The sequence below is a fragment of the Bos grunniens genome, chromosome 11 (assembly GCF_055505025.1).
Source record: "Bos grunniens cultivar Pamir isolate PY7600 chromosome 11, Bosgru_T2T1.0, whole genome shotgun sequence".
Classification (NCBI taxonomy): Eukaryota; Metazoa; Chordata; class Mammalia; order Artiodactyla; family Bovidae; genus Bos; species Bos grunniens.
The window spans coordinates 104,331,822-104,354,424 of NC_141175.1; the positions used below are offsets into that span (position 1 = coordinate 104,331,822).

At 38.6% G+C, this 22,603-nt stretch overlaps 1 protein-coding gene across 2 annotated transcripts in view; it reads left to right on the forward strand.

The window, feature by feature from the left end:
* TMEM131 (transmembrane protein 131) overlaps nt 1-22,603 on the forward strand; it is a 180,892-nt gene that overhangs the window by 133,446 nt on the left and 24,843 nt on the right. For both annotated transcript variants that reach the window (XM_086328103.1, XM_086328105.1), the window contains exons 12-26: nt 1,041-1,149; nt 4,532-4,640; nt 5,466-5,619; nt 5,709-5,879; nt 6,862-6,972; nt 7,074-7,208; nt 10,243-10,347; nt 11,622-11,708; nt 13,315-13,467; nt 13,567-13,642; nt 13,799-13,916; nt 15,920-16,058; nt 16,169-16,278; nt 17,471-17,537; nt 22,199-22,350. In XM_086328103.1, the coding sequence (XP_086184229.1) occupies nt 1,041-1,149; nt 4,532-4,640; nt 5,466-5,619; nt 5,709-5,879; nt 6,862-6,972; nt 7,074-7,208; nt 10,243-10,347; nt 11,622-11,708; nt 13,315-13,467; nt 13,567-13,642; nt 13,799-13,916; nt 15,920-16,058; nt 16,169-16,278; nt 17,471-17,537; nt 22,199-22,350 (1,796 nt within the window). The remainder of the gene's footprint in view (nt 1-1,040; nt 1,150-4,531; nt 4,641-5,465; nt 5,620-5,708; nt 5,880-6,861; nt 6,973-7,073; nt 7,209-10,242; nt 10,348-11,621; nt 11,709-13,314; nt 13,468-13,566; nt 13,643-13,798; nt 13,917-15,919; nt 16,059-16,168; nt 16,279-17,470; nt 17,538-22,198; nt 22,351-22,603) is intronic.

Sequence of the window (22,603 nt, forward strand, 5' to 3'; positions counted from 1 at the left end):
GGAAGGAGAAGATTCATACTTTAAATGACTGCTAATAACAGCAGGATTATTGATAGCAAATATATTGATATGAACCCATCAGCACCCCCATCCCCTATTAGTGATTCAGAAGCCAAGTAAGAGTTCTCAAAGAAGAAGAAAGAGATAAAATGCTGGGAGAGCCTGCAGCCAAGAGCTAAGGCAATTAAGATTTCCAGCACAGAAAACCACAGGGTCCTCCTGAGGACCATCATCCGAGGCCCAGTAAAGACACCCTGACAGCTGAGTCACTGACCAGCAATGGGAGGGGCTGACTGGAACTCAGAAGCAGTATCTGTCATCTCTGTAGGTAAGCAACTTTGTTTTCCTGTGATTGAACATGGTGCAAGCGACAGCGTTTCCTCTCACTCTCCTAAGATGCTTCTTGTGCCTTCAAAGGACTGTCCTTCTTTCTCTTTAGGCACGTTTGTTGCTTAGTCACTAAGTCATCTCCAACTCTTTTGCAAACCACAGGGAATCTTTCTGACCCAGGGATTGAACCTGTGTCTCTTGCATCTTGTGCATTGGCAAGCAGATTCTTTGCCACTGAGCCACCTGGGAAGCTTAGCTTTTTGAATAGAAAATTCAAACTCTCTTAAATTCAACTCTTTTAAGTTGAAAGCATTCTGACCTGTTTTAGGTTGCACATTCCTGCCATCCACTTCACCATTCAGCCCCTCAGCCCCTGTTGTAAACCCTGAAGATCCTCTTTTCTTATATGTGAATTAGACATTCATTTTAAAAAGAAATACCTTTTTTCTTTATTATATATTTATACTCATTTCCCTAGTTTGACTTTAGATTTTTTAATACTTATCTATCACACATTTTTCCTTCTGGTCATCATTTTATTTCATAAAGACTGTCTATTGAAATTGAGATTTTATCATTTAGCCTACTCCATTTAAAGCGACCACTTAAACTTTTCAGATTTTGATTCTGCTTCACTTTTCCAGTACACTTTTCAGTATAAACTGGACCACTAGACTAAAATAATGCAGTGTAAATTTTTCTCTTTGCAGAGTGTTCGACCTACACCACAAAATGATGCTATCACTGTACACTTTAAACCAATTACATTAAAAGCTTCAGAAAGTAAATATACCAAGGTAGCAAGTATTAGTTTTGATGGTAAGTATTCAACTTTTTCTAATAGAGTGGTCTTATTTTGATAACTTAGACGACATCTGTGTTGACATCTTAATATAAAAACCCAGACCATTTTACAGTTAGATTTTATAATACTAGTCAGATTGGTTTTTCTTGTAAACCATCATGAACTCTTATTTGATTGTTTCTTGAAAGTAAATATTATAATTTCATAAACCTGAATTAGTATTAGCAAATACATTAGGATTGCAATTAAATTTTTTTTAATCTAGGCTCTTTCATATACGTATCTATTAAGCTTTGTCTTAATTATGAAGTCATTAATTTTTGTAATTGATACATACTTGAATTTCAGAAGCACATTTGAATTTTAGAGCAGAAGTAAAGTATTTTCTGTAACATTTCCATATTTTGGCTTTTATAAACAAGGCAGGCAGTCCTATCTAAACTAAAATGACAGCCTTTATCGTAGAATTGTCAAGTTAAATAACAGTTATTTCAAGCATGTATATTGTGTATTTTGACTTTTGAACTGTTAACACAGACTTTAGCTTGTTTTAATAGGTTTTTATTCAGTTTTGCCTACTTAATTAGAAGATGTACTGCATTTGCTATCATAAAATGTTTTGAGTAGTAACTTAATGGCTGTCTAAATGTATGATTAAATTTAATGAAAGCTGAAACTCCAAATGGGGCTTTTCTCATAATGGCCTATCCAAGTGAGGAGCCCTGAAGCTTGAGCTTTGGCCTCATGATAAAGCCATCTTTGCTCATAATCCACATTTTATAGCTAAGCTCCTCATCAGGAGAGAATGTTTGGCCACTGCGGACCCCCCTGAGTGGGGCCAGTGTCTGTGAGGTATCTGTGCTCACTCCTCTCACATGGAAGGCCTGGAGCAGCTGCACACTTGGCTGCCAACACAGCATTCATCCCACAAGCTCAGAGAAAACGCCTGAAGAAATTGAGATTATACACATGGCGCACTTTCATAAACCAGCTGTCAAAAAATAATCCGTATTGAAGGCTTGATGGCACAGATATTTCCAAATGTGTGATGAGTGGTCTTCTGACACCAGCCATGACCGCCAGTTATCAGTGTCAGTATCAGCAAGTACATTGCCTTCCCTTACTGAGAAAGAGTTTCTGACCCTAAGAACAGACAGATCTGCTAAGTCCAAGAAGGCCAGGGCACACACTAGGACAGTGCAGCTGTGCTGTGTGGTGCCCCTCGCCCTTCTCCAGCGCCTGTGCTGACAGCCTGGTGACTGCTCCCACTCATAAATGAATGTCAGGAGTGGTGGTTCTTCTGAGATCACAGAGTCTAAAATAAGTGTTTCTTAAAGAAATTATGTAAAATTTAGCACAAAGACAAGAGAAGGCATCTTTTAAAGAAAGTGCTACATTTCTTAAAAGTGCTTTTTATTTGTTATAAAAACTGGCAGATTTATTCTGCAAGGGCCCATTTTCAAGAAGCTCAAGGTGAAGGTGGGAGAGGAGAGGTTTCCTCTGCTTCTCCTCCCCCTCATCTTTGAAAGTGGTTTTCATCATCATGGAAAAATCCCTCCACTTCACACTTGCTCCCTCCTTCCCCACCACCACCCCTAGATTACAATACAAATCTCAATACTGAGATTCCTGTGAAAATCATCAATCAAGAAATGCACTTTTCACTTAACTTTGAAAATGTTCAGGGGGAATTCCCTGGCGGTCCAGTGGTTAGGATTCAGCACTTTCACTGCCATAGCCCTGGTTCAGTCTTGGTTGGGATGCTAAGATTCCACAAGCCCCACAGCACAGCCAAATTAATTAATTATAAAAATAAACATAAAAATTTCAGAACGTGCCACGAATATTCACTCTGCAATGTTGACTTACCATGTAATCATTTGTCTCTTAAAGTCATGATTCCTTATGATTTTTAACTGAATTTTCTTGACACTTTAACCACTTCATTTGCTAAAATATAACTTGATAAGGTGCTACTGCAGCTAAGTCGCTTCAGTCGTGTCCGACTTTGTGCAGCCCCATAGATGGCAGCCCACCAGGCTCCCCCGTCCCTGGGATTCTCCAGGCAAGAACACTGGAGTGGGTTGCCATTTCCTTCTCCAATGCATGAAAGTGAAAAGTGAAAGTGAAGTCGCTCAGTCGTGTCCGACTCTTAGCGACCCCATGGACTGCAGGCCACCAGGCTCCTCCGTCCATGGGATTTGCCAGGCCGGAGTACTGGAGTGGGGTGCCATTGCCTTCTCCATGATAAGGTACTATGAAATGCCTAAATTATGGCCCTTGTTACCAACCTTGCTGCTGCTGCTAAGTCGCTCCAGTCGTGTTCAACTCTGTGCTACCCCATAGACGGCAGCCACCAGGCCTTATGTCAGAATAAATAGCAAAAAAAAAAAATAAGCATCCAGAAACGGCTGTACAGTAAACAGAAGGAAATGGGGCTTTATGGGAGGTGTAAAAGTCTGAATTCACACTGCCTGTACACAGCCACGTACTAGATGTCATACCATTATTTTGTTCCTTTTTTATGCTAAAGTTGGATAACACACATTTGCAGACCCTACATATAAAATTCCTCTCATAAGTGGAAGTGTTCCTGAAGTACTTTAAAGGAGATAAACAGGTTCTTTATTTGCTTTGAAAGGAACATCTAATGGGTACCCAGATTGGATCCAACTGACTATTTCTGTAATTCCAGAAGGAAAATCACAAGTGATCCAAAATTTAAAGGTTTTAACTTCATCTGTGAGAACAGTATGATGGCAGGGAGAGTGTATGTCTCATAACTCTTGGCATTTCTTGCACCAGGCTACTTTATCGGTATTTATAGCAAGATTCTGACCACACAAGGAATGTTATTTCTTAATTAGCTGTGAAGCAACAGTTCTCAATTTGGGGACATTTGGCAACATCTGCAGACACTTTTGGGTAAAGCAGCTGATGTCTCACAGATAGAAGCTGTTTTGACAGCACTGCCCAACATCCCACAGTGCACAGGACAGCCACCCCACCGCCACCGCACCCCCCACCCGCCAGCAGAGTTTACCTGGCCTGAAATGTTCACAGCACCAAGGTTGAGCAATCCCTGTTGTACTTAAAGCCAGAGCTTATGGTGAGAGAGAAATAGCTCAGATTATAGCATTTTCCCTCCTGAATGGTATTCACTTGCTAGTTCCTTACCTATTTATCCCATTCCAGGAAAATTGAAATATCTTTCCATTTTTGAATGGAAAATGTGATATTTGACTTAAAGTGTTGTCACTGTATTCTGTGTGCCAGTTTGAAAGCTCATTGTCTTTTTAAGACTTCTGTCCATCCACACAGAGTCACCCTCATCCTCCTCTGTGTAAACTCATTGGTAGCAGAAGGTGGCAGATTATCTTCTGTGCTTCGTTTCAGCATCAAAGGCGAAAAAACCATCTCAGTTTTCTGGGAAAATAACTGTGAAAGCAAAGGAAAAGAGTTATTCTAAACTTGAAATACCATATCAAGCAGAGGTTTTAGATGGGTGAGTTTCTGTTTTAAATAAACTTTGTAACTTTTTACTAATCAGTAAGTTCTGTTTTCCTACTCTGACTTTAGCAGAAGTAGTAGGCAAATTCACATAAACTCCATGGAATTAGTATTAAAAAAACTTCAGCCATAAAGGAGAAAAATCTTCTGTATTTTGTTCATTTTTTATTTTTATTTTTTTACTTTTAGAAGAAAGAAGTAAATGGGATGATATGATTTGGGCTTAAATGAAATCCTAATGATTCCATAATGCAATAGAAAAGTGAATCTGTGATTTTTAAATCACTTGAAGCATTTCATTTCTGTAATTATTTTTGTAACATGCAGATGACTATACCTTGTTTATTAAAGTATATTGTCACTTGAAACAAAGTCATTTTTATTCCTTTATAAACCCATTAAACACTGTTCTAAAATTACAGCTTTTTACAAATAGGTAATAATATATGTAGTTCATTTTGTACTTTAACCAGTAATAGGTTCATGTCCAGCTTAGTAGGGACTTGTTTTAACAAAGCTGGTTGCAACTGAATGATGAACATGTTGTTTTTTATTTTAATAGCTTAAAACTTTTTTTTGTTAGTACATTCTTGATGTTCATTGTTTGGTTGCATATAATGTGGTAGCAAATAGTTCTTTTTATTACACTATAATAAATTTTCTTTTAAATCATATGGTCAATCACTAAAATATTTATAGTCTTAATTCTCTAACAACAGTCCTTACTGCTAAACGTAAATTATTACACACCACTAAAGAACTTGCATTATAAATTAACATGTGAAAATAAAAATGATTTGTTTTTGTTTTTTTCAAATAGTTATTTGGGATTTGATCACGCTGCAACATTATTTCACATTCGAGACAGTCCTGCTGATCCTGTGGAAAGGCCAATTTACCTTACTAACACTTTCAGCTTTGCGATCCTCATTCATGATGTGTTGCTACCAGAAGAAGCCAAAACAATGTTTAAAGTATGTTTCTGACCCCTCATACTTTTGATTTTACCAGTCTCCCAAGCAAACGGTACTGACATGGTTTTTTCTCTCCCATCATCCCCTAGGTTCACAACTTCAGCAAACCAGTCTTAATTCTACCAAATGGATCAGGCTACATTTTTACTCTATTTTTTATGCCATCCACATCGTCCATGCACATAGATAACAATATTTTACTTATTACCAATGCCTCTAAGTTTCACTTACCTGTGCGGGTATATACAGGCTTTTTAGATGTAAGTATGTTACCTGCCTTTTAAAATTTAAACTCCCTCCACATCTTTGTTGTTTTCAGCTACTATTAAGTAGTTGTGTTGCAGACACTTAAATTTTGCTGTTTTTGTACTTAGCAAGTTGTTGTAATTCCTCCCTAGTCTGTGCTTCCAAGATGTTCACCCTCCCAGCAGCTGTATCTCCTCATGACTCAGTTGACCTCTCTAGCTACACCTCTGTTTAGATCAGGTCCACTCCTCTTGATTTTGCTTTTAAATGGTTAAAAGCTAAAAACAAACTAAGCAGAAGAAACATAATAAGCAAAAAAAAATTAAAAAATACTACAGGGCAAGTGAAAAGGGAATTATGTAGGGAAGAGGTGACCAAAACTGAAAACAGAAGACTGAAGAGAAGAAATCAGATAAGAAACAGGGAATCGGGTAGAAAGACACAGATGGAATAGTCATCTAAATAACTGCAGGAAAGGAAACAGAAGTCTTTCTAATACAGAAAATAAGCCAAGGCAGGTGGGGGAACCCCAAGCAAAGTTGTCCTTAGGGTAATCCATGAAAGAAGTTTGGGAAAGAAAGAAAACTGATAGATGCAAAAGATGAAAAGAAAGCAAAAAGATAAGAAGTGTGGTCCTCCAAAAACCTAGCATCAGTAAGAACTTTAGAACCAAAGGGACCTGCGGTATCATACCACTGACACTTCTTCTGCATTTCTTCTGCTTAAATGATTGCTGGCTTGTAGCTGCTTTCATGAATGCGTGAAGTCTGCTGAGACTGGGGACTTTTTGCCTAAATCTCCAGGGCTCCACTTAATCTCACCTAGTACTCAAAATACTTCCATTATACAAAGTTCTTAATTATGTATTATGTATGTGTATATTTACATAAAATGTAGGAACCTTAGTGTACCTTAATATAGTTAACTTTTTCTTGAAGTGTTACTGTTACATAAGTGTAACTTTACATCTAATCTAGTTCTTTTCTGTCTATCCAGTACTTTGTATTACCCCCCAAAATAGAAGAACGTTTCATAGATTTTGGTATACTGAGTGCAACAGAAGCAAGTAATATTTTATTTGCCATTATAAACAGCAATCCAATTGAGGTAAGAAAAGAAAAATCTGTTGTTATTCTAAATCACATTTAGAGATTTTATGCTGCAGTTATAGTGCTGCAATAATTGCTTCCATATCTTTCTCTTTTAAGTTGGCTATAAAAAGCTGGCATATTATAGGAGATGGTTTATCAATAGAACTCGTAGCTACTGAAAGAGGCAATAGAACTACAATCATCTCAAGCCTTCCAGAGTTTGAAAAATCCTCTCTATCAGACCAGTCATCGGTAAGTAAACTTTTCTATTGTTTCCTTAAGCTTAGATGTGTGTCTAAATCGCAAATAGAAGACTATTCCTCATGGTATTATTTTTAATATTAATTTATTTATTTGACTGTGCTGGGTCTTAGTTGCAGCATGTGAACTCTTAGTTGTGGCAAGTGGGATCTAGTTCCCTGACCAGGGATCAAACCCAGGCCCCCCTGCATTGGGAGCACAGAGTCTTAGCCCCTGGATGACCAGGGAGGTCCCTCCTCGAAATATTATGAGATTCATAACAGCATTGGCTATTTGATGTGGAAAGGACCTTATAGGTAATCTACTTAAACTCACTGCTTTCATGATGAGAGCACTTGAGACTCAAAGGAGTTAAGATAGAGCACAGGTACCATTACAGGAGAAGTTTCCATGGGTGCTAAACTGAGTCTGTTCATTGAGTTCACTAGGCAAGAGAAAGAACCCTGCAGGTTAGTAGAAGTTGTTTTCAGTTCTGCAGTACTGCTTCTGTTCAGTTCTCTGTATTGATGGAAGACAGTATCAGTGAGACAAACAGCATTTGTTTGATCTCTGTGTGGCTCTCCCCATACACTTTTACTCTGTCTTACGTACAGTTGGTCATAAAAGTACATGAGACAAGAGCAAGTGAATGTATCAGTCTAGGCCCTCACCACTGCTGAAAAGCAATCTCAGAGTTTAAACTTACTCAGAGCAGAGTTAGTAGAATCACCTGTGCGACTTGGAAGGAGCAGAATATAACCTCCTCTGAAGGTTAGGATAGAACTCCTCATGGCAGTTTTACAGAAGGAAAAGCAGATGTCCTTATGCACAGAGATTGTTGACAAAGACCTTTCCATGGAATGCCGTAGGCCATAAAAACGTATTTAAACATTTTGTATGAGAAAGATTCCCCAAAACAGGTTTTTTAGAGAATAATTTGGCAATGTATACCACTTCTGGGACTTCTTCCTGTGGAAGTCATTTAAAGAGCCAGAAGTGGTGAGAATGCAGATGTTTGTGATAGTAGTAGTAATAATTGCAGATAACCACAACCAAATGTATAAAGTCGCAATTTTATGGTTGCATATTAAAGCAGATAAGCTGTAAGTAGGATTGTATGTAAAAAATTTGAAAAAGGACTTATGAAAAAGTGGGAAACAGTACTGGATAATGTGTATACTGGATAATGTGTATTCTAATTGCAGCTGTGTGGCATTCAAGCTCCATACAGATATTGTGATGGATACATGGGTGTTGGGTATTTGTATTTTAATAATTTATGATGTTTTAAATTTGACTCATAAATAAAGTCTCCTTTTAAAACAAAAAAGAATATGCCCATGACAAGTAATATTTGTCACTCCAGCTGAGATTTTATTTTTAATACAAATGGAATGCTGGAAAAGGATAATAATGAGCTATTAATTGAACAGCTATTAATATGTTCAACAACGAAGTTAAAGTAAAATTGTATGTAGATCTAGTCCGAGATGGTTGAATTATACTGTTTTTCATAATACATTATAAATTAATAATCTTAGGACTCTGGATCATTTCCTCCTACAATAGCACATGTTAACACTTATTTAAAGTGTTTGAGGGGTCCACTCAGTAACATGAAACCTGCTGGAAACTTTAGGGTTTTAGAATTCACTTTTATATAAAACTATATGAATATAAGAGATGGGCATGTACACACTGCCATATTTAAAGTGGATAACCATCAAGGGCCTTCTGTACAGCACAGGGAACTCTGCTCACTGTTTTGTGGCAGCCTGGATGGGAGAGGAGTTTGGGGAGAATGGATACATGTATGTGCATGGCTGAGTCCTTCTGTGTGCACCTGAAACTCTCCCAGCATTGTTAATGGGCTGTACCCCAGTACAAGATAAAAACTTAAAAAGAAACTACATAAATATAAGAACCAAGGGATAGAAAGATGAGATCATTTGTATGAACCCTTCCTTACTTAAAATAGGAAGTTGTAGTGAGTTGCCAGCTTCAAAATAACAACTCTGCAAAATGTGGATTTTTTTTTAAGTTTGTAATTTGTAAAGTTTAAGTTGTAAACTTTCAACTGTTGTCCAGCTATTTTCCAAAAAGCCAAACATATGAACTAAATGAGCGTCCTGTTCCTTATGAAACACACACTGTCAACAACTCTCCATGCTCTTCAGACACATGCTCTGATTGGGGTGGTCACAGTCATGATGAAAACATTAGAAATGCATAAAACCAACATAGAAATGCTTCTAAAGGGGGGAAGTGGATATGTTTGGTATACCCACATTTGTTATTTTGAGGTAAATGTAAATTCTAGGTAAAGTATAACTACTACTGACTAAAGTACAACTTCACAAAATGAATTTCATGTTTTTTTGGAAGTTTCTCGATTGAAAAGATTAAGCACCAGAAATATCAGCAGAAAATAATTGAGAAATAATTGAGAAAATAAGTAAGATCCATGTTCTGCGTTCTGCTTTCTTTCAAAATTGCTTTGCTTAACTTTTCCTTCTTTCCTTGATTTTTTGATGTTTTCGTGTGACCCAGTCTCAGTTGATCTGAAGACATGGGTATTAACACGCCAAAGTTAAATTCAGAACTGGAAGCAGAACCAACTTTGTGTGTACTTGTGCCCTGACGTGGCTTCTGTGCCCTGACGTGGCTTCTGAAGGGTAGGGGAAGGCTGTATCCGTCTGCTGTAGCCTGCGCTCCCTTTGACCATGCAGGTATATGACTGGGGGATGAGGCCCACACCTCTCCCCAACTTAGCAGCTGAGAATTCAGCTGTCCCTTGGGGAACCAGTATTCTCAGTAGCCCATGGAATAAATATAATAGATAAACATCCAGAGATGGGCGTTATTTACTTTGAGATATTTGTACATGATGATGTGTTAATTGTATGTTAGTTAGGATTTTGAATTCCTAACCTATATGAGTTAACACTGATTTAAAACTGAAGGGTTTTTGTAGCTTTCTTTTCCATTTTAATAGAAAACTTCAATTAGCAAGGCTAACGAAGGATGTAATTTCTACTCCATACAGGTAATACTAGCTTCAGGATACTTTGCAGTGTTCAGAGTCAAACTTACTGCAAAAAAACTGGAAGGAATTCATGATGGGGCTATACAGATCACGACAGACTATGAGGTAAGGACTTTATTTACGGGGATTCAGGTCAGTGGGGTCTTTCTGAAAAATTCAGTCCTTTTTTTGTTTTTATAACTAAGTTTATTCAAAAAGTTACAGTTTACCTATTTGATACTTTTAAAAACTTAAGCTTCTGAGAATAGTTTACAAAATAATGGTTTTTTATTAGCTCATAGTTTTCTGATAAAACCTGAATCTCTTGACTAAAAGCAACTTTAGGAAAATGCATTTGGCCCTTTTAGATTTGCTGTTAGCATGGCTTACAAATGGCTGTAGCGTTACATGGGCCCTGGCTGAAATTCTTGAGGTTAGATCTCTCTCTTTCTCCGGTCATAAATATCCTGCTGTGTCACTTTGCCAAAAAGGAAGATACAATCAGGAAATCACATCTTAATTTGAGTTCTCACAATTATGTTTACATGAGTCATTCTAAGTCAGGAACCAAACGAAAATCAGTGAACTTTTTTAAAGACTTTATGTGGGGTTGACATGTTGCATTCAATGAGATTTTGAAGGGATATGTTTCTGCCAAGTCTAAATATTTGTATGTGTTCTTGTAAAGCTCTTGGGAAGTTGAGCACTGCTGAAGTCAGCAAGCTACTTTTGTTCTCCTACCTGTTTTTAGCACATACAACCCCTGCCACCCATGAAAGCAAACTCATTCAGAATAAACAAAATTGATCTTTTAGTAATAAATCATATGTTGGGAGTATGTTAAATTAATTATCTCCGAAAGTGAGGAATCCACATTTATCACTTTTGATAGAAATAAGTACATTTCCTTAGCAAAGTATCCTTGTGAGTTGCAAATAGAGTGTGAGTTGAGATTTAAAACTTGGAATATTCAGCTCGTTTTTTAAAAAATCAGGTTGACATTAATTTATTGCTACGTACAAAAAAGTAGAGAGCTATGTAGCTTTTAAAAATGCTGGATTTTTCATGCATTGTTTTAAGAGTATAGTTGGACTTTCCTTTTTAAATTAATAATCTGCAGAAAAATCCATTCTTCATTCCTTCCCGTTTTTGGTCTTATTTCCCTTGTTTTCAGTGAACCTCTGAGAAGTACATGGAAGTATATTTCAGTGCATTTTGTACAGTACATGGATAGATTAAACAGTATGCATGGGTGATTTTAATTTTGCTTACCAGTTGGTTATTGCTCATGTAAGTTCCAAGATTGATTGTTTTAAATCTCCTAAAATAGCGCAACAACTGTCAGGTCAGTCTAGGATTTACACACTTATTTCTCTGCGGTTTGCTTCTTCCCTCCACAGATCCTAACAATTCCTGTGAAGGCTGTGATCGCAGTGGGTTCTTTGACTTGCTTCCCAAAGCACATGGTTCTTCCACCTTCCTTTCCAGTAAGACAGTTAATTTGTAGACTTCTTATCATTTTTCTAATAATTATTTTTCTTTCTACTGCGTTTTACTCTGTTTAGACTGTATATAATAAGAATTAGATTTAATCTCACCATCATTCCCTGATAGCTCAATTGGTAAAGAATCCGACTGCAAATGCAGGAGACCCCGGTTCGATCCTGGGTCAGGAAGATCCACTGGAGAAGGGATAGGCTATGCACTCCAGTGTTCTTGGGTTCCCTGGTGGCTCAGCTGGTAAAGAATCCACCTGCAGTGCAGGAGACCTGGGTTCAGTCCCTGGGTTGGGAAGGTCCCCTGGAGAAGGGAAAGGCTACCCACTCCAGTATTCTGACCTGGAATACTATATAGCTATATACCATTGGCTGTGTAGTCTGTGGGGTCACAAAGAGTCAGATACGACCCAGCGACTTTCACTTTCACTTTTCACCATCATTGAACTCTTTTTACTATGCATTCTCTTAATTTCTTAGTCTTTTAATACCAAATTTTAGACCAGTGGGTATGATCATTTTAGGTGCTCAGGCTCCTCTGTCCAAGAGATTCTCTAGGCAAGAATACTGGAGTGGGTTGCCATTTCCTACTCCAGTGAATCTTCCCAACCCAGGGATCAGTCTCTTGCATCTCCTGTATTGGCAAGCAGATTATTTACCACTAGTGCCACCTGGGAAGCCCTCATCATTTTAGACTTCTTTAAAAGTCTAGGAATCAGGTTATAAGATTGTGGTTCTATATTCAACAAAAAAAAAAAAGGAAAAGGTTATGATTTTTATTGATGATTATTTCAATCATATATATATTTTTTTAATCTGGCACCCTGGGACTTCCCTGACAGTCCAGTGGTTAAGACTCAACACTCCCAATGCAGGGGTGTGCATTTGATCCCTGGTCAGGGAACATGATGTGCTCCATAACAAAAATATAAATAAATCACTTTATAAAAAAAAAAATAAAATTGGTACCCTATCACAGGAAGAGACATATAGCTGATCAGCACGGTCATTGGTAATGTAATGATTTAATCCGTATGCTTCATTTTAATACGATGCCAGATAACCTGTGTTTTTAAAAAATAGTCTAATTTCTCTTTGGCACAGATAGTATTTTTTTTTTTAATAAAATACTTTTTCTGAGAAAAATAAATCTTTTTTTGTTTGTTTGTTTCTTGTTTAGCTTTGGATTTTTAGAATTCAGTGATTTCATAATTTTTTCATCCTGAATTTGGAAACTTTTAAGGTAGCCTGGCCTTGGTATAAACAAACCTTTCTTAACAAACTGATAGTGACTCTTTCCTTTATTCAAAGCTAGTTCTGCACCTTTGTTATGTGAGCACTTTTACTTTAATTCATTTTTACAGGATTGCAAAGATTTGTCTTGCTAATTTCTCTGTAACAGGCCTTAAAAACAATGACAAAATACATATATTTGGAGGAGGGGCTCTGATTACAGATTTAAAGCTTACCAACTTCTGAACGTTCTAAGGGTACTTGGAGCTTTGGTCTTCTGTAAATATGTCTGTCAGTTCTAAAGTGTGTGTTCTGAAGAAAATCCAGCCATTTACAAATGAATTTGTTTGTTTTCTTCCTTCAGGGGAAAATAGTTCATCAGAGTTTAAATATTATGAATTCCTTCTCACAGAAGGTAAAGATCCAACAGATACGATCTTTGTCAGAAGACGTGCGTTTTTACTACAAACGATTGCGGGGTAATAAGGAAGACTTGGAGCCAGGGAAAAAATCAAAGGTTTGAACGCGTTGTATTTGCAGATTCCCATCTTTTGTCCTTTGTTATTGTGACCTTCCGTGGATTGGACATTCATGGTTCTCCTGTGCCCCTTTATAGATTGCAAACATTTACTTTGATCCTGGATTGCAGTGCGGGGATCATTGCTATGTCGGCTTGCCTTTTCTGTCCAAATGTAAGTCATCTTACTCTTCTCTCACGCCTTCACTCCCTCCCCAAGGTACTCCCATTAATGATAGGCTGCTGCTTCTAAGGCCCACCCCTACATCTCGGTGCTGTAGAAATCATTTGAGGGGCAGAGTATGTCATACCATTTGTGCCTGTGTTTTAGCTGAACCCAGAGTCCAGCCTGGCATAGCCATGCAGGAAGATGCCTGGGACACCGACTGGGATTTGCATCAAAGCCTATTCAAGGGATGGATGGGAATAAAGGAAAACTCAGGTCACAAGTAAGTGGTTTTGCTGTATGTAAGTATTTGAGCTACCTTTACCAGTTTGAAACGTGATTTTCTAAAGATATTCCTATATTTGGTTATTTTACTTCTCTATACTGCTGAAAATGTGCCTAATCTTCAGAAAACCGTAATGAGGCATCTTGAATGGCCATTGTGATTGTGTATTTCTCAGAAGGACACACGCTACCATTTTTGTCTTATTTCCCGTGCTCTAGATGGAAAGTCACAGAAACTCGATGAAGTTGTCCTTGTGTAGGATGAGTTCTGTGTTGTGCTTAGTGGATTAGTCATGTTCAGCTCTGCAACCCCATGGACTGTAGCCTGCCAGGCTCTTCTGTTCATGGGATTCTCTAAACAAGAATACTGGAGTGGGTATCGATTCCCTTCTCCAGGGGATCTTCCAGACCCAGGGACTGTTCCTGGGTCTCTGGCATGCAGGTGGATTCTTTACCATCTGAGCCACCGGGGAAGCTCAGCTTCGGTATCAGACAGTCATTTGCGTAAGAAAGAGTCTAACTGCCTCTGACTTGCATTCAAGGCAAGGAAACACTTTAGAATTTGAATCTCACCATAGGAGGAGTGTCTCTGCTCCTTGTGGAAGGAACTGCCTCCCTTTCCGGTGCTGAACCTGCTAGGGCTGCACAGGGCTCAGGTGGGAGTGTGCACATTGACAGATCAGCACCGTGGCTGGGTTCGGAAGCACAGACACACTTGGACGTGGCAGTTTAGAAATTGGCCCTCTCTGTGTGCTTCCAGAGAGGACTTGGTCGGAAGACTGATGAACACTGTTCTTCCCCCCATTGGCTAATTTGAGATGCATTTGTCAGCATCACCAAAATCTTCCGGTTTATTCTAACCTAGTATTTTCAAGCCCTGAACAGTCAAATCTGCAGGTTTCTGTGTATCTGAACTACCTGCTGTGAAAGGTTTTCTTAAGGCAAAAAGAGAGGTAAATTTTACCTTTTAAATGGTTAAAATTAGTACAAAGAGACTTCTTCTAATGAACTCACTAAGAGAACACTAAATCAGACACTCCTTTGTTCTCCAGTTCCCACAATAGACGTTGTAATGTACAGGTCGCCTCTGTATTTTAACCCCCAGTTATGAATAAATGACTGGTAGTGCTGCCCTTGGCTCACTCTTCGCCTCCCACCCACCAAAACCCCTGCCTTCCTCTCTGTAAGTCTAGTGTTCCCCACTGAAGACCCAGCCTCCCTGCCTGCCCTGAGCTGCCAGGTCGCAGCTGCATAGTGAATGTGGCATTCTCCCCGCTCCTGCCTCTGTGTTACCTTGTCAACATGCATGTCACAGAAACTCATTACCAGTCTTATAAAACTGGTATTCTCACCAATATTAGGTATCATAATTCAGTGCTCTTATGGTATAAAATAGGCTTCAGTGTTTAGCCCCATCTGTAATACTGTTTCCGTAGGGAATGTGTTCTGAGTTCTAAACAGCTGGTTTATAAACACTTCTAAGTAGAGAAATAGTCAGATGAGGTCCTGAATATTGCTTCATATATATGTCTACACAAAACCCTCATATGTATTATTGTTTCAACTGACATCTTCATTGCATAGTAAGATTTTGTGGCTTTTTCCTCAAGTGGGAAAGGAGCCATACGCCAAGCAGTGTGCTGCCTTCTCATTAGTTCAGCTGAAATATTTACCTGCTGTTGGTGTCTAGACCTTTCCCCTAAACATGCAGGATCTTTAGGATCCCCATTCCATCCTGTCATCTGTGTATGCCTGGCTGGTCACTTACACCTTCAGTATGGAAACAGGGCAGGTGATTGGTGATAGTTAGCTCTCTGTGCCAAAATAGAGACCTCTTCATGTGTCTGTGAAAACAGAGTAAGATGTCAGGAGCAGGTAAACCTGTGTTTATTCAAGGCCAGAATAAAATTTCACAAGAACACACGCCTAACAGAATTTCCTGTATTGAGAAGGCTCAAGCATTTCAATTCGATACAGTGATTTAAAAATTGTGTTTTCTAGATTGAGCGCTATGTTTGAAGTAAATACAGACCTTCAGAAAAACATCCTGTCAAAAGTTTCTGCCGAGCTCTCCTGGCCATCCCTCCTCAGCTCCCCCCGGCTCGTGAGGTTTCCCCTCACTAATACAAACTGCTCTTCAGTAAGTATCCAGGTGCCATGGGCTTTTGGAAATGCATCATAGTGTGAAGTATCTGCTCTTTCTTCTAATGGGGCAGATCTTTCACTTACCACCTCTTTATTTCATTTAAGGAAGAAGAGATTATGTTAGAAAACCCTGCAGATGTTCCCATCTATATTCAATTTATCCCCCTGGCTTTATATTCCAGCCCTTCCATCTTTGTAGATAAGTTAATATCAAGGTAAGCATTGTTTCAGATCATCAAAATGTTTCCATATGAACAGTGAATGATCACTTTACACATTTAAAATTTCGTTGTTATTCAGTCGCTAAGTCTTTCTGACTCTTTGTGACCCCATGGACTACAGGTGTATTATTGTCTATAAAGTAAAAATATCAGGATGTTTTTAAATTAATGATTATACAGGATTGACTCCTTTGTGGCCACAGCACTCTGGATTATATGTATCCCGTAGAAGGTGTTCTGGGGTCTTACGAGCATTTACCTCCAAATCTTTTGTCTGATAGAAAGTTGTCGGTGTTGTTCAGTTACTAAGTCATGTCTGACTCTTTGCAACCCCGTGAACAGCAGCACACCAGGCTTCCCTGTCCTTCACTATCTACCAGAGTTTGCTCAAACTCAAGTCCATTGAGTCGGTGATGCCATCCAGCCATCTCATCCTCTGTCTCCCCCTTCTCCTGCCCTCAATATTTCCAAACATCAAGGTCTTTTCTAGTGAGTTGGCTCTTTGCATTGGGTGGCCAAAGTATTGAAGCTTTATTGCAGCTCATAAATAGTAGATTTGCTTAGAGAAATCTTGCATCTATAATTGAGGTTGAGAGAAAGTTCTAGGGAGAGAAACAGATATTACATTGCTGCTGCTGCTAAGTCGCTGCAGTCGTGTCCGACTGTAGGACCCAATAGATGGCAGCCCACTAGGCTCCTCTGTTCTTGGGATTCTCTAGGCAAGAATACTGGAGTGGGTTGCCATTTCCTTCTCCAATGCATGAAAGTGAAAAGTGAAAGTGAAGTCTCTCAGTCTTGCCTGACTCTTAGCAGCCCCATGGACTGCAGCCTACCAGGCTTCTCCACCCATGGGATTTTCCAGGCAAGAGTACTGGAGTGGGTTGCCATTGCCTTCTCTGAGATGTTACATTAAGCATCTGGAAAAGCTTCCAGTTGAAGACAAAAAGAAATCATAAAGAACTCCTTCCTAAAACAGTGTAAAGAGGAAGCAGGTGAAGCCTTTCAAATATTTTAGTTTCAAAAGTGAAGAATAAACTGTAAGTTGTAGCTGCTTTTTGAAGGCTATTAATCTGGTAATATTGATCTCAAAATCTGCTGAAAGGTAAACACAACCTTGGTAATTACCCTGCAACCGCTTTGACTATGATGCTGTTCTCAAAGAATTATGTGTGTTTTTTAATTTCAGGTTTAACTTAAGTAAGGTGGCAAAGATCGATTTAAGAACACAAGAATTCCAAGTCTTTAGAAACACTGTAAGTATTCAAACTTCATACGATTGCAAAGAAGTAATTTTATGATATGACCGATGCGATGTGGAAGAAAAACATTAACCATCCTTAAACTGCCTGAAAGGCAGATTACTGAAGAAGTTCAGAAGAGTCCAGTAATTCTTTTAGAGGCATAAAGCCCAGGAGGAGTGGGTGGGATTTAGATCAACAGGCGGCATGCTGTGTAGAAGGTCCTGTTTGTGGGCATTAAACGTTAAGCCCATAATAATGGCTGCCAGAACCTCTGAGAGGATGCCAATGAGGTGTATAGACTAATACATGATTTCTTTTTATTAATTTCTTTTTATTTTCTTTTCAAAATATTGAGCTTGGTCATTTAAATTTTTATTTTGGAAACTTTCTAATAAAATTGTAAACTCCATGAAGCCCAGACCTGTGGCTGGCTGTATTCATACTTAGCACAGTAGCACTTACAGTTTTCCCTCAACAGATATTTTTGAACTGCTGAGTGTATACACAAGCTGGTTTGTTCTAGGACCAGATAGTGTCTGTCATGCAGGCCAGGCTGAGCAGCCACTAACCCACTCACAATTATGTAGGAACTTAAAACTTTCTTGTGTCAGTCAGGAATTGGCACTCGGAACTGACGCCACCTGCAGATCGGCCCAAGTCCCTTGGCCTCCGGGCCCTTCCTTCTGCCCAGCTCGTCTCGTCTCCTTAGACAGCCTGTGCACACCAGCCCCGCGGGCTGTGGACCCTCCACCAGTTCAGCCCTCTGATTTTCCCTGACTCTTCATTTACACCTGTGTTAACTTCGGTGTTTGTTTTTCTTGTGTGGTGCCGTGTTTCCCAAATCTGGGTATAGGCTCCTTGAGGACTTGTCTTCTATTTATCTTAGTTTTTCTCACATTTATAAAACGAAAGGTGTTGAATGAATAAGAGTGAGAGTCTAGTTAATCTTCCATCATCTGACTGACTTTGATGGGAACAGTCGTCTGCCCCTCCTTTCTCTCCTCGCTGTGGGCCCTTGCAGTGCACAGGTCCCAGTCTGTCAAGGAGCTGTGACTTGGCTGCTTCCCATTTGGAACAAGGGAGGTCGGCTCCTGGGGTCCTCATGCCTGTGTACCTACCAGCTTGGTCACCTCGACCAAGCGTGTCAACCTTTCCAAACTTGAGCCTCTGTAGCAATGTGAACTTAATAATCTGGATGTCACAGGGGTTTTTAACAGATGAAACAAACCAACATGGAAGCCCTTAGATGAATCGCTTGGCGAATGGGAAGCCCTCGGGGAATGTGGACTGCATGAGTCAGTCTGTGGCTCACAGGCGAGAATGAAAGGTTTTCAGCATTCCCTGAGTAGCTAGTATGTGTCAGCACCATGTTGGGTGCATTCACGTTTGTAATTTCGCATAATCACTACAACAGCCTGGCTGGGCTATCACTAGCCACCCTGAGAGATAAGTATTTCACATGTTCTGCTGGTGGTGGAAGAACAGAGCTCAGGGAGAGGAAGTACCTTGGCCAAGTTCATACCTGTGATGGCTGGCAGGGCCAAGTTCACATGTAGTTCCCCCAGAGTCGGGAGCCCTTGCCCAGGCTTATGTGACACATGGGCATTACTGGTTAGGAATCACTAACTACTCTCCAGCCACATGTTTTATAGTTTTTCAAGTATTTGTGTTCTTTCCCATAATTTTATGTTTTAATCTATAAAACATATATTAGCCAGACCTTTATGGAATACTTTTTATAGATCTATTTTTAAGTCAGTCTTATATAAGAAAGTTATTTTTCTAAGTAATTTTCAATTTTTTTTTTTTCTGCTGAGTAATAGGTAGCACACTAGACTAAAATTTAGAGAGTCTCGTATTCTAATCCATGCCATTCTCTTGGAATCATTTTTAAAATTTTCTTTGTTTCTGTCCATAAAGATACCATTAAAAAATGCCATAAAAATAATAAGTTCAGGGTTATCCAAATATCTAGATATTATCCAGATATCTAAATGATAATATCTAGAAAGTTCAGTAACCACAAATTCCGTTCACTCTGCACTTATAAAGAGAGAAAATAAACATAAGAAGTAAATGACCTAGTATTTGCCTTTCTTATCTTACCAAATCTTTGGTGGTACCTATAAGATGTAGGTATTATAAGAGGTAGGAAGATGAATAAGAATGCCCTAGATCCCAGAAATTTATTCTAAATAAGAAATTCTGGAGGAGGTCTTCAGGTCAGCTTCAAATAAATTCTCTCACAGTTCTCTACGGTGCTGTAAAACTGTGGATCTAAAATTATTTGATCTCAGGATTCCTTTACAGTCTGAAAAATAATTTAGGATTTCTGCTTTATCTCAGTTTTTAAAAATTATTAAGGACTCCAGAGAGGTTTTTTGTTTTTGCAGGTTATATCTGTCATTATTGACCATATTAGAAATGAAAACTGAGATCCTTAAAATAGTGATTTAATTCATTTAAAATAATGATAAGCCCATTCTGTTTGACAGATAATATAAAAATGAAAAAATAGATATGTATTTTTAAAAACAGTTTTGCAATAAACAGATTGTTTTACATTTTTACAGAGTTCGTCAGTGGCTGTCAGACTTAATATACAGATAGATTCTCATGTCTGCTTCTGCATTCAGCCCCTTAAGATGTATTGTTTTGGTTGAAGTATATGATAAAGATCTGATCCGACCTCACACATGCATGTAGTTGCAGAAAGGATGTCTTAATTGCCTTTTTAGCTGTCATAACACTATATACACCAATCATTTGGAAAATATTGGTCACTAACATATGCAGAGCTTCCAAATGTTGATACAGTTTCACTCTGCAGTATCCAAAAAATCATGTTCATCCCTGTAACCATGAATCTCATCAGGGAATTCTTTAACTATTGGGAAGCTCTCAAGTTCACAAGGCCAAAATTCTAAATTACACTCAAACAGTTGAATTTTACCATTGGCGACAAATGCTTCAGTTGCTTTCCTTAAAGGAACAGATGGACTTCATTTTTGTGGAAATGTCTACTAAATACCCCAGTCTGAATAGTCATATATTGACTCTCAGTCATTTTTCAAATAGAAATGGAGCCCCTTGAGGAAGGAGCTAGTTCTGTTGGCATCTCAAATAGCTCTTCCAGACGGCATGGGCCAGCCTGCTGCAGGGGCGCTTCAGGCATCCTCGCTCTATCACACGGTAGTGAAAAGCCTCGTGCTCAAGGGTTGAGATTTAAGATTAATATTTATTACTAGTTAATCAGTCACAGGTTTTGGTTTGGGTTTTTGTTAGCTGTAAGTGCCTGGCAGTGAAGAAAAGCCATGGCTACCAAGGAGGTTTGATAAGGCTACCTTGCTTCTAGCTAAAGGGTCAGCAGTTTAATTACCCACCATTGCTTTTGCTTGTGCTAATGTTAACACAGTGAAAAAGGCAAAGAACTTTGGTCTGTGTTTTGAAAGTAGTTTTGACACACCTAAAAAGACCTCTCAGATCCCCAAGGGTCCGTGAATCCCTCTTCAAGAACCACCACTATGAAAATTACTGAGTGTTAGCCCAGAGGTATCACAGAATCCTAAAGTATTTTCCATGTCATCAGAATTTGTTTGTTGGGACTATAGGTATAGTGTATAATGTGCTTGTCAGTTACTCAGAACAGTTGATTTAAAGGGAACCTACTCACCAGCCATTTGGGAGCAGTCAGAACATTGTTGTACTAGGAGACATTGACAGAGAAGAATTTTCAATGCAGGAAAAAAATAGCCGCCTCAGAAGAGAGAGTTGAAAAGTAGTGTGCTTCACAGAGTTTATTAGCTATGAAATTATGTCCATAGAATCATGCTGTTGAAATAGATCTGTGTATAGTAGAAAATCATAGAAAATTCACTCTCCTCCCACAGGTTAGCAGGTATATAAAGTGCCATGGACATTTATACCCAAGTACTACCAGCCCTTCCGCCCCCAAAAAAGTTTAATGTTACTTGAAATCAGAGCAGTGTTAACTATGATTTTTTTTTTAATAAAAAGCAAATCTTTTTAATCTTATCTGTAACTGTCAAGAAGTCATATTTTAATTATTAAACAGAACTTATTTGAACTTTAAATCATTAAGTGTTTATGAAACAATAATAAGGGGCTTAGCTTTCAAAATAAAATTCAAAGATAGATTGATATGAATTGGAAATACCTTCATAAATAAAATGATGTGGCCTTAAAACTCTGCAGCCAGTAGCCTTCTGAGGGGAGAGGCAGGAAAACCATGACTGACAGGTGAGGGGCAGCACCAGCAGGACTTCAGGACGCTGGGCGCTGGCCACTCAGCTGTTTGCTTTGTGTTAAAGCATTGAGCTGTTCATCTCTTGGGTGTGTGTCCTTTTCTGGTTTTTTATGTCATGTTTCAGAACCTTTAACGTTAAAAGATCTGTACACAAAAACAAGTGCTTAGTACAAACATGAAGACTCTGGTGACCTGGGGAATAAAACCCCTTTGGGGACTTAATGCAGAATATGAAGTTGTCATCATCGGTTGCTCTGCTTGACAGCTATCCAGGATCTAAATCATAAGGGATAAATTTGTTTAGTCATTTTGAGAAACTAATACTCGGCTGTGGATGGGGTAAAGGGGAAAAATTTTTTTCAGAAAATATACTAATGACTCTTGTTTGTTTGCCCAATGATTCAAGGCTCACCCACTGCAGAGTTCAACAGGATTCACAGAGGGCCTCTCCCGACATTTAGTTTTAAACTTAATTTTAAAACCTGGAGAAAAGAAATCTGTCAAAGTAAAGTTTACTCCAGTTCACAATAGAACTGTTTCTTCCCTAATCATAATCAGGTATGTTCTGTGATTTAAGTGTGGGTTGACTTCTGGTACTTATATAAGAGTCCTTTCTTGATTTGTTTCAATATTAATATTTGCATTAATTTATTTATGAAACAGGGTATTCATTTTGTCCAAAATATGTGCACACACACACACCAAACCTCATGAAACATAACATTGTGATTATATTTTTAACTAAAAGACATGACTAGTGTCTACTGTACATGTGTGACTCTTGAAAATGTAAAACTCTTGCTCTTCGTCA